This window comes from Oreochromis niloticus, linkage group LG3, assembly GCF_001858045.2.
Source record: "Oreochromis niloticus isolate F11D_XX linkage group LG3, O_niloticus_UMD_NMBU, whole genome shotgun sequence".
Classification (NCBI taxonomy): Eukaryota; Metazoa; Chordata; class Actinopteri; order Cichliformes; family Cichlidae; genus Oreochromis; species Oreochromis niloticus.
The window spans coordinates 45007817-45020222 of NC_031967.2; the positions used below are offsets into that span (position 1 = coordinate 45007817).

The following is a 12406-nucleotide window of genomic DNA, read 5'->3' on the forward strand; positions in this document are numbered from 1 at the left end:
TCTGAATGAAAATCTAAGAAGTCACATACAAAGACACAGACTAAGACACACGAGCTTGACATTGGGACAGAGGGGGAAACTGACACGGGAACAAGACAAAAAGAGAAGATGGAGAGGGCGAGAGACATGACATGACCGTGGGAGGAAGTTAGACTACCGGGAACTCACACAGTCCAAACAAAGACAAACTCCACTCAAAAGACCCTTTAACCCTTTGGCTCTAAACCAGCACGGCTCATTTCTCAAATGATTTACAGAAGAAAAAGACAAATATGCTTTCTGATGTGCACATGTAGCAAAGTGTTTTAAAGAATTTCAAAAGGTTTTTAAAACTTTAACCATTGTTTAAGAATTGACACATAGCAAATGAGAAAAACTGCATGCAAGCTATAAATGTAAAAACAAACAAAGATCTGTAGTTGACAAATATGGAATAAAAAGTCAGTTTTCTTACTGATCATGAGGCAGACTGGTGGGATCTTCATCGTGTTTTAAAGATGACTTTGTTTCTCTAAGAAAACTCTAACACATTTAAACCACATCCTGACACTGCCTGCCCACACATACACAATGCACAAAAAAACCCCATCAAGTAACCTATGCTGGACATGCATAGGTTTATTTAGGCCTAAGGTTGTGCATGTTATCAGTGCTAAAGTTTAACATCAAAATGTTCTGGTGTCACCTAGTGGTTAATCACCTTACTTACAGCATATTTGCTTTGACGGTTGTTCAGCAGTAAAAACATTCATCTTTTAATCCAAATTAAACCAATAAAGGTTTGTCAGGGTTTCTGGGTCGTTGACCCAGTATTTTCAGTTCACGTTCACTGTTTATCTACTGCCTGTTCCACTTCCTGTTTTATTGTGTTAACCTTGGTCTGTGTGCATTATGTTCAGTCCTCTTCCCATTTATCATTAGTTCATTATGTCCAGCTGTTCACTCACCTGTCACCTATCAGTCATTTTTCAGCCAGTATACTTAAGTCCTCAGCACTCTCCTGGTCTCTGTTGTGTCATTGATGTTATGTTGTCGTTCCCATTAGTGCTCAGTTGTTCAGCCAGCCACTCAGTCAGCTAGTCAGTCCTACCGTTCCTGCTTTGTTCATTCACCCGCTCCAATAAACCCTCATCATTTCTGCACCCTGAGTCCTGCGTTTGGGTCAAAACCTGGCAAGGTTATTCACAGTAATCATTGGAGATAACTGCTGTGAGTTTTATTTTTCCTGTTTCCAGTCAATGGGTTTTTGTATTCTTCAGCCTTATTGCACAGTTTAAAATGTTCAAACTCAGGACACATGTGACATTTCATATTAATCTTTAACCTTGTAGAGATGAAAAGAAATCTTTCCAACACTACATACATTAGTGTAGCATAGCTTGGATGAGTAAAGTGCTGTGAAAGAGACTTTGTTAAATCTGAATGGATGAATAAGGAGACAAAAAGCTGAATTTTGTCAGATCGGGAGGGAAGAAGTCTCTTCCCTTCACATATATCAGATACAGATATGACCTTGCCAACTGACCAACAGCTGACCCTGGTAGTGATGTCATTTAAATGCATTTGATTACAAATCAATGCACCATTTAAAACCTCAATTTGTATATTGCGTGTACTGTCATCAATTTTCCTTTACTTTCTTTGAACATAGTGGACCATGAATATCACCTGCTCCTCTGATGGGGGATATTTACCAGGGGGGAGAGATCCTGCACTTTTACAAGTCAGACTGGCTCATCATGGTGGTAAACAGCAAGCAGGGACGTCACTGTCAGAGGTGACATCATGTTTTTGTCCACTGAATTTCAGTTTCTTTTCTTGATATATTGTACTGTGTTACATTTCTTGTAATTTTAACTGTGACTGAAAAAATGAGATTGAGGAGATAAACAGAAAGGAGCTGCCTCATCATCAGGCAGGTAAAGGTGAGGAACTCCCTAATTTGGAAGGGATTTCCAAATTAGAGCTCATTCACACCCAACAGAGCCAGCTGAGGTGATTGAACCAAAAAGCCTAGTAGGTGAAGTGTTTTGGGCACATCATAGGACGAGGAGGAGGTGAGGAGACCACAGAGCACATCCAGGACATGCTGGAGAGATTACATATCTGATTGTCTGTTCATGTGTGTTACGTTTTATTGGTGTTAGAATAACATAAATAATATTTATTCAACATTACTGACAAACTAATAAAAGGATTATGAACAACCTTTTAAGTAATAATATCAAAATTTAATTCATGTATATAGTTCATGTATGTTAAACATGTCGATATACGTTTTTAGGTCTGTTACATTGCACCATGATGTGAATTTGATTAAAAGTGGTTGTTTAAAAAATTTGATGAGTAGTGAAATAAAATACAGAATAGCTGGAGAGTAACACAACAATGTAGTTTGTTGCAGGAACTTGCGCATGCGCAATTTGTAAAACAGAGAGAGAGTTGAGTACTTTCCGATGGCGGTGACATCATCTTCACCCACTGATGTCACATAGCCCGAGACTTTCACTATTTATTTCACTTGGATTAAATGTGCTAGCGCATCACTTTTCCTGTCTTTTACTGTGGATAATTGAATCTTCCGCAGGAAATTCCCTTAATTTAGATGAATTATAGTTTGGTAATAGAAACGTCTGTTGACCCACTCATGGAAATTCAAGTGACTTTTTGCGTGGCAGTTCTGCTCTTCAAGGTCCTTCACTGTGGTAAATATTTTCTAATTTAATAATGTAGACTACTTATCTGTATCGATCACGCTATTCATTAAAATGCATTTCAAATTGGAAGTACAAAAACAACCAAAACAGGTTTTTTCAAGTCTGGGTTCCGAGCATACTCATTGTTCATGTTGTTTGTTTGTTTGTTTCTAAATGGGATTTGAAGCGGGTCTTATGCTCATGTAGCGGGTTGGATTGGTTCCTGCATAGTGAACTAATGACTGTATTGCTCTGAACGCAGCATGAACATTCACCCCTCCCCTAGCTGTCTAATCAGACTCCTGGTATTTGGCACTCATCCCTATGATAGATGGCGACGATCATGACCTTAGCATTGCAGATCGGATTCATGCCCCCTGACCAATGTTTGGCTGTGTAACTGTTAACGAGTGGTGAGTAGGATCCTCCTGTGAGGTCTGCAGTGTGGTTTATAGTAGGGTGGACCCTGGATGACTGCTCTTCTCTCTTAGTGTACCCTGCTGACGTCTTGTTGTTATCCTTTGTGTCTGTGACTTTCTTTTATCGTGTTTTAATCTTGTCGTGTGCCATTTGGGTCTCTGCGTCTCTTTGATGGTGCTCAGCTTCAGTGCACCGGATGGTAATATTTTAAAGGTGTGTATATATGTACATCAGTTTTTATATTATTCACTGTTTGTTGTTTCTTTTTTAATTGCTTGATTTATAGGTTCATTTTACTTTTTTTTTATTTTGGTAGAGAGACGGCCGCTTGTGAGCGTAAACACCGGGATGCGAGCACATTTTAAAGCACAGTTTAAGTTGCGTTGCGAATTGCAGTGTGACGTCACGGGTGAGTAACTGGTAGCAGCCCTTGGGCACTCCTCCCTGTAGGTTGCCTGTTGAGCTGCTATTTTAACTAGAGCAACATGCTGCCAGTGAATCTTATCTCTTTAAGCAATGTCTGATTAAAAAACTGTTTTTATTAAAGCTCTGCTGGTGTTGTAAGTTCTGCCACTTCATTTGTTGTTTTCTTTGCTGCAGCTCGATATTATTTGCACTTATTTTATTTAATAAACTTTTTCAAATTGACTTTCAATGCCTCTGCTTTGCCAGTAACCTGTGTCTTTGTAGCTGGTTAATGTAATATTTCCTGGGATGTAACGTCACCCCCAGGTGGTGTTTGTTAGTCTCATTTAGCTTCACCTTTCAGTTCCCTCCTCCATGCCGCCACACACATACTAGGTAAGTCGATTTGGCTCTGATTGTGTTTTCTCCATCACCATCAAACACAAGTTGGCGGGATGCAGACTGAGCATTTGGGGCTGAAACTGTCCTTTACTATCATTACAGGATATGATGTATGCTGGTGTAGTGAAGTGGAAAAGGATTTAGAACTTTTAACATCAAGACTCAGGAGAACAGTTTTCAAAAGCTAAAATTGTCCAATAAGGGATCTCTCTGTGTTTTATATGAAATAGCCTCTGTGCATGTAAATCAAACAGACCAATCAGTATGGCAAGATAGTTCAGTGGACTAATGTGTAATCATTGTGTCATGACTTGAATTATGATGAAGCATAGTATAACTTTCATTATATCATTACTTATTTTAACATGGTTACAGATTCTTTGTAAAACTAATCTTTCTATTTTTAACATTAACATTTACAACTTTTCTATTTCTTTCTATTTCATTTTGTGAATTTGCAGATGGCCAACAAAGACAGGAGTGTTTGGAAAGATGTGCCACTTCTGGCAGCGATGCAGAGCTTCGATTTCCCCAGGCTCTTAGATGCAGTGACGTCGATAACTGGAGATTGGAGGGAAACTCTGTTGACGTCTACTTTTGTCGCTTTGGACATGAGGGATTCCCTTATGAATCTGGGAGAAAGAACATTGAGTATAATGAAGCAGATGGTTCATTCACACTCTTCGGGTTGCAGCAGTTTGATGAGGGACTGTATGAAATATGGCATGGCCATTACAGGAGCATGTGTGTTGAACTTGGTAAGAAGTTATCCAAGGCAATTTTTTTTCTTCATTATGTATGTACAGGGAATGAAAGATTCAAAGGTTAATTTTATCGTTGGCACCACTATCTACAAGAGAAGTTAAGCAACAAGATAAATGGATGACTAATTATCAAAGGAAAATGTGTCAGGTTCTGCAGGTTATGTGTTGTTGTTTTGGGGTGTGTGTGTGTGTGTGTGTGTGTGTGTGTGTGTGTGTATTCCTGAGATAGATAGATATTCTTATACCGCTAAAACAAAATCTGTTCTTTGAAATATCAATTAGGAATATGATATGAATTGATCAGTACATCTATGGATCTAATTAAAAATGCATCTTTTCTTTTTAGTTGTGAGACCAGAAGAAAACAGCTGCAAAGAAGCACTAGGTAAATATTCTCCATCATTTTCATTACAAACACAGACTTTGCTTCATTTCCCAGAAGTGTTCTTCTGTTCTTCATAAGATGTGCGTGTCTTCAGTGAGCCCCCTTAAGTGCACTTGATATTCACTGCAAATTTCCCTAATGCAGTTGTCTATGTACTCAAATTTGCCAGGTGGTCAAAATGGTGACTGGACTGTACCTTCAGACTCAGCCGACAGTGGTAAGTAAGTTCTTAGTCATTCCCAAAAAGCAAAGAAGTTCACTAGCTGGGAACACATGCTCAGTTACAATGGATGATGGTGGATGAGGGAACGTGAACTGATGCTGCTGTTTGGGGAAGGCCTCGGAGGGAACTGGCAGTAGGAAAAAAAAAAGGGGGCTGGGAGGGTGGGGCATGAAAATGAATACAGCAGGTATTAGTGAAGGGTACATATTTAGGCTGAAGACTGAAAGGGGAGTGGATGAGGTGAGGTCCTGCTCCTCAAATTCAGAGAAATGTGAGCTGCACACACATTTCCTTGATTTGGGGTCTCTGCTATATATACTTTCTTTTTCTAAAGAGGTGAAATGTAAGAAGTTTAGCGTAACGACAGCAGCTTTCAAGTGTGTTTAAACCTAATAAGGGTTATCCTGCCATGATGTGACAATATTGCTCCCATGAATAGAGGGTTTGGCTTCTTTTCTCTTCATAAACACAGTAACAAATGTTCAGAGGGACTGAGGTTGGGGATATGCTAAATTCTATTTATCTAAATTTCTTCTGGTTCCATCTGCTCCCTTATGTGGTTGCCACAGTAGTTGCCTCCTTCTGATTTGCATGTTTGATTTAGCAAAGACTTTTCTCCTGTGAATTTAATATTCGATATATAATACTGAATTTAAGTCTTGAGCCACCCCTCAATTTTTATTTATCTGCTTCAAGGTAGCAAGGCTTCCTTTGTTAAACTCTTTTGTTTTGTTTATAAAATTATTATGTTATTATTTTATGTAAATTAGTATTTAGTATAAATAGTGTTTCTGCATCACCAGGGACATTCCCAAAGAGCTTTTAGCCCAAATTTGGCTGGTGTGCAGTTTCTTTAAAGCTGTTGACACAGTTAGATAAGTGGGGACAAAAGAAAGTGGCAGGCCTTAAAATCTATCAGCAGTAGATAAACAGTATCTTAAAGTCATGTTGTTAATTAACAGAAAAAAAGGTTTTTTTGAGTTACACGACGTTTTGTAACTCCAAAAAACGGCATTTTTCGCCTCTCACCGCGATCTATTTTTTGACTGGTCATGTATGTGTTTTTGAGCCGCCCGCCCCCTTCCCAGGTGGCGCAATCAGTAATGACACGGGTCTGCAGCTCAAAGGTCGTGGGTTCAATCCCACCTTGGTCAACATTTTTTTTTTTCACTACAAATTTATACACTATCACAGACCTGTAATTTATTTTGCTAATTTATTACAATTCTGCAAAGTTTTATGATCATAGTATAGTATATGTCCTAAAACATAGTATTTCAACAAAATCACAGTATTTCTGCTATGTTATAGTATTTGTGCTTGTAGAAAAGCCTGTGTTAGTGTGAGCTACATTACCCAGCAGCCTCTGAGCAGTGAGGGGATTCATGGGACTTCTGAGCGAGATGGTCTTCCTTTGTTCCTGGGCTAACGATTGAGGAGAGAGCTGCTGGGAAGGGGAGCAAATAGCCCATCCTGTATTTGTTGGGGATGGTGTGTGTCACATAAATGTGAGTTAATGTTCCATGCTTAAGATGTTTACCTTGCTACTTGTGTGTATTGGTTTTAGTTACCTTTAGCGTATGTGCTAGTTAGCGATAGCTATGGCAACCCAGTTATTTGATTGTTTTAGGCTTGTTGCTGCTTTGTTTCTTTGTTCCTGCAAATTTATGTGAATTTGTACACTGTAATATCGCTGTATTACGTAGTGGCTAAGTAGGAGGCTGACTGTTACGAAGTGCCTCAGTGTACATAGGTCATCTTTTGTGTTGGAGTGCCCTCTTGTGGCGCCTTTTGGGTAGTAACTTAGTAAATGTGAACACTGCAAGAAGTGGTATCAGACTGGTTTGTAGTGGAGGAATTTGTTGCCAGTTTCTTTAATCTTTAATCCGTATTCATGTTGTAATGTATACCCTGTTCTTAATCATAGAAACCACACCATATCACCCCTCCACATCCTCCTACTGTATGCCATATCTCCCTGTAACATCCATCAGACTGCCAATAAACTCCACCCGTGGTAATCTAATCCCTGGATGTTAGCCTCTCCTTCTGACCGAGGATAGCTACTATTGCAGCACCACCCAGCATTAAACTGACGTACACTATTCTGTACAGTGCTAAATCATAGTGTTTGTGCCAAACAATAGCATTCACCCAAATAATAGTATTTCTGCTATGTTATATTATTACTGCTCATAGTATTTCTGCCAAATCATAGTATTTCTGCCAAATCATGGTATTTCTGCCAAATCATGGTATTTCTGCCAAATCATGGTATTTCTTCCAAAACATAGTATTTCTTCCAAATCATAGTATAACTGCAAAATAAAAGTTTTTGAGCCAAAACATATTTTTTGTGCTAAAACATAGTATTTGTGCCAAATCATAGTATTTCTGCTAAATCCTAGTAATTTTGCTTAATGATAGATTTTCTGCTATGCTGTAGTACTTTTTGCTAGATTATAGTATTTCTGCTAAGTCAAAGTATTTCATGTAAATCATAGTATTTCCATCAAGTCCCAGTGTTTCTGCTAAATCATAAATCATACATAATGTTTCAGCACAAATTGTATGATTTGGCTCAAATACTATGATTTGGCAGAATTTTCTATGTTTCAGCACAAATGCTATGATTTGTAAGAAAAAATATTATTTAGTATAAATACTACGTTTTAGCAGAAATACTATGTTTTAGCACAGATTCAGCTAACAACTATGATTTGTCACAAGTGCTATGATTTGGTACAAATACTGTGATTTGGCACAAACACTGTGATTTACCAGAAATACTGTGATTTGGCAGAAATACTATCATTTGGTTCAAATATTATGATTTAGAAGAAAGACTATGTTATATTATAAATACTATGTTCAAACTTTAGCAGAAATAGCAGAATTTTTTTTAATGTGTGCTATAAAATATGGACCTCAGATTCTTGTTAACGCTCCATGGCAGAAATACATACAAGTACACAGCCTGATGAAGTAGACAGAAGCAGTACCTCTGATTGGTGAATTTGAGCAGAACCAGGTTGTTCTGCCTCTTTTCTGCAGAAATTCTGCTGATTCATCTCTTTTCTGCAAAATTTTCAGCCTTTTCACCTCTTATCAGCACAAGTCTCAGCAGCTTCTGCTCATTTCAGCAAAATTGTCAGTTTTTCCACCTCTTCATTGGGAGAATGAGTTTGGCTCAGTGAGATGAGTGGCTATCTTGAGACCTGGAGGGCCAGGTTCGAATCCTGCTCAGGGCAATGTTGTTTGTTTGTTTTTTTTCACCACTTTTTTAGCAAAATTTCTCCGTCTTTACCCCTTTGCAATAGAATTTTTTGCTTTTCACCACTTTTAAGCAAAAATCTCTCCTTCTTCACTTTTCAGCAGAATTTTCAGTTTCCTCACCACCATGCAACTTTTTGCAACTTTTCATCTTTTTCAGCTTTTCAGCAGACAGCTTCAGCGTTAAGGCATCCACACAGCATTTTCACAGAAAATGCAAATTTTTCTAGTTTACTTTAAATTTTGTTAATTTACTGCAAAATTTACAGTGTTCAATCTGAATTGAATATGAAGTGAAATCACCATCTATACATACAAGATGAACATAGTTCTCTCATTGGAAAAGTGCAGAAGTGGTTCCTATAATAATCACATGATCATTAATATGAACTAGTTGATTAGACTCCCATGTAAACAATGTCGACTTTACTGCAGAAATAAACAAATATACAGGGTTAAATTTGTTGTCTCTGTGGATCGTCTCCCCATCATAAAAGCTGTAGAAAGTGTATATGTTTTTTCTCCTAACAACTCTGCATACTGGAGTTAGGGGCATGGCTGTTTTGACTCACAGCTGTCTTTGGTGGCCTCACCTCCCTAATTTAATCAATAAACCAGACATTTCCACTGTTCATGATGTTGCTGCCTTTTGAAGCATTTTAATGACAAATAATGTGGCTTACTCCATAGACCAGACAGTTTATCACTGATGTCCTTCGTGATATCACAGTATTTATTAATGGTGGTTGTCATCAACTTTGAACATCTCTAACCTGAGGTGCATCAATATATAGACATGCTGTAACTTAAGGTTTAAATCAATAATTATATTTTAGTTTTTACTGAATACTAACCATCTCAACTCTGTTTTTTCACACAGGACCAGCAGAGCAGAATGACAATATGGAAATGAATGAAAGTCCTACAGTAGCAGAAAGTGATGGGAACAATACTCAAGATACTACTGACGCTCTGATGGAAAAACACTGTGCAGAGTCAAAACCATGCCTCGTAACTGAAATCTCATCTCCTCCTAGCTCCTCTGGTGCCAAACTAATGTCCACAAAGTCTTAAGAATTTTAAAAAAATTAGTTTGTGGACAGAACAGTTTTAATCAGGATTCAAATGAGGTTGTTGAAATTAACTCCTTTATTTTAATTTTAGTTAACTACATCAAAATCAAGACTAAAACTGATGTTTTATCTCAGCATTTTCAAACAATAAAAATAAAACATAACTAAATAAACTCACAATGGAAATTAATTAAATCTAAACTGATTTGAAAACAAAAATTAAAGCTAAACAATCGAGAAGTGTTTGTTACTGCGAATGCAATCAAAGACTTGAAAGGTGAAAAGTGAAAGATTCAGGTGCGTCTTTGACATGGTCATGATGAAGTTCAAGCATTGAGGAGGACAGCTGATTTATGTGAACTTGAATGCGTTGTGGTTGTTGTGCCAGAAAGAGTGATCTACTGGGATTTTTCACCCACATCCACAGGGTTTACAAAGAAAAAGAGAGGGGTAGTTCTCTGGGTGAAACTGTTGATTTTAGATGTCAAGCCTAACTTGAGCTGATAAAGGAGTAAACAGTAACTCAAACAACCACTAATTACAGCATTTAGTACCAGCTGTATCTCATTTAAACAGCACAGCCTACCTGAGTATTTTTACTGACCTTGTTCATCCCATCATGACCATAGTTTACCCAATTTTTCATTGCTGCTGCCAGTAGGGTAACACACCATGTCACTAGGTTCAGATCATCTCAAACTTGTTTCTTGAATATCACAGTGCATTCACTGTTTTCACATGGCCTCCACAGTCATCAGATTGAATGTCTTTCTGATGTGCTTGAATGGGTTTTATAGGTCAACAAATCTTCAGCAACTTTGTGAATACCAAAATCTCTGAGCAATGTTCCCAGAACCTTGTTGAATCTAAGCCACAAAGAATTAAACAGCTCTGACGGCAGAAGTGCATTCAAGTTGGTACCACCAAGCTGTACGTAATAAACGTGGCTGGGGAGTGTTTAAGTCTAAAAACTCAGTGAAACTCTAATTGGTGTTCTTGGTGGCTATAACCTCAATCTCAGATTTGATTTCTTTTATCTATCTTTTTTTTCCTACTTAACACTGATAAGCTCTATTTACCAAGCTGTGGCCAAAGGATCATATAAATTAGTTTAGCCATATAGCCACAGGTTTTATCCAAGCTGATTCAGGAGATGATTCATGAAAGCCACAAGGTGGTGCTACAGGAAAGCTTCTAAAGCTTGCTGTGTTTCTGTTGTATTACTGAACACTAAAGCTTTACATGTTTGGGTGCTACCAAATGTAACACTGTGAATGCAACATTTTAGTGTATATATTGTTTTATTTGGCTGTTTTGTTTCTCATTTTGAATAATTAATACCCAGTTGTATTGAAGTCTAGATTTGTTTAAACTGTATGAAGTTAACTAAGCATACATACAGTGTTATGCTTGCCTCTTCAAACGACAAACTCACGCAATTTTGTTTTCTCACACGGAGTGCTGTTTAAACCATCTGGCTGTTCCTGTAGCCTTATGATCCTTGCTTTCTATATGTTGGGTTTTTTGATGACTAATATAAAATCCTGTTATGTATGCTGTATTGGTTATCTTTCTGACAGTTGTCTGCTGTATGCATGTCTGTGAATGCATGTGTATATTTCAGTTACTTTCTACTCTTCCTTTCAGGCAGAGACAGAAAATGTCCATCAAACTGTAGCTCACCGTTATAGCAATCAATTGATTTATCAATTACGTGTATTTTGTTTTAAAAAGCCTCCAAGGATATTTCATTATCAGGTAAACATGCAATGCACACTCCCAAAACAAAGAGCAATCATTTAAAATTTAAGAATTTTATTTCATAAATGCCACTATTGTATATCTACATTTAAATTATTTTCCTGTTTCATTGCATTTACCATGGCAAGCCTTTTAAAAACCACAATTCAAAACTAAAACTGATAACTGGATGTTAGAATGTAGTAATTAGCTTAACAGGTGTGGGTATTTGTTACTTCTAGACCCAGTTTAATCCATTTCTGTCTAAAGGCTGTGTGGAAAACTGCTTACTGTGTATTTAGAACATGTAGAAAAACATATTTAATAGTTGCACCCAGGATTCAGTTTGTTTACTAAAGTACAATTGTAATTTAATAAAGTGCGATTGTACCTTATTGAGGGAAAAGAGTTAATCTACTTGCTTCTTTCAAATCTAGGGTGCACAGTATATCAACAACATAATGAATCTGCAGTACCTGCTTCCAATGGACTAGCAACATAAAGATGTTCAGATCAACTTATTTTAATCTACATTGAACCGTAAATACACAAATGTTTACAGTTACACACTTTATAGCAGGATAGTTTAATTTATTTTTTTAATTTCAGTTTTCTTTGACCTTGAAGTATTGCATATTGCATGGTGTATTGTCTTTTTTCATGACCAGAGCAGAAACGACTGAAATCTTTGTCTGCAATTTGTGAAATTTTAAGATTTATTAATGGAATGTGCTCTGTTCAGTGGGCATTGTATCTGATAAAATAAAATGTTTTGTAAAACCCTTTCGTGATATGTTATTAGTCTGTATGGTTTGTTGACTTTTTTTTTTTTTTTTTTGACTGTCCCGTTTGGCTCTTTTGCCATCAGAATTATTGTCTAAAGGCAAAGAAAGATGCCCAACGGATTTACTTTACCAAATGGACCATCCCAGCCTTGCCGCAATGGTCTATTTGATTCACCTTTTATTGTTTATTGTATTTTAACCTGTTAAATACGGGACAGACTTGACTGGGGAAAAGAAAGG

The 12406-nt window shown here is 37.3% G+C and overlaps 1 protein-coding gene and 1 long non-coding RNA gene across 7 annotated transcripts in view; one reads left to right on the forward strand and one right to left on the reverse strand.

Annotated features, from left to right (window-relative positions):
* The window catches only part of LOC109194487 (Fc receptor-like protein 5), a 67778-nt gene extending 67176 nt beyond the window's left edge, over window positions 1-602 (reverse strand). Inside the window, exon 1 of one of the 2 annotated variants that reach the window (XM_025901598.1) lies at window positions 455-602. In XM_025901598.1, the coding sequence (XP_025757383.1) occupies window positions 455-485 (31 nt within the window). In that variant the 5' untranslated portion in view covers window positions 486-602. The remainder of the gene's footprint in view (window positions 1-454) is intronic. The other variant, XM_019354208.2, reaches the window with a different exon arrangement.
* The window catches only part of LOC102076919 (uncharacterized), a 51196-nt gene extending 39038 nt beyond the window's left edge, over window positions 1-12158 (forward strand). For 2 of the 5 annotated variants that reach the window (XR_003215545.1, XR_003215543.1), the window contains exons 3-8: window positions 3299-3329; window positions 3433-3525; window positions 4385-4681; window positions 5034-5072; window positions 5242-5289; window positions 9449-12158. This is a non-coding gene — a long non-coding RNA (uncharacterized LOC102076919). Of the gene's footprint in view, window positions 1-1163; window positions 1210-1651; window positions 3110-3298; window positions 3330-3432; window positions 3526-4384; window positions 4682-5033; window positions 5073-5241; window positions 5290-9448 lie in introns of those variants that run through there. The other 3 variants (XR_003215546.1, XR_003215542.1, XR_002059438.2) reach the window with 3 other exon arrangements.
* Window positions 12159-12406: the final 248 nt, after the last annotated feature.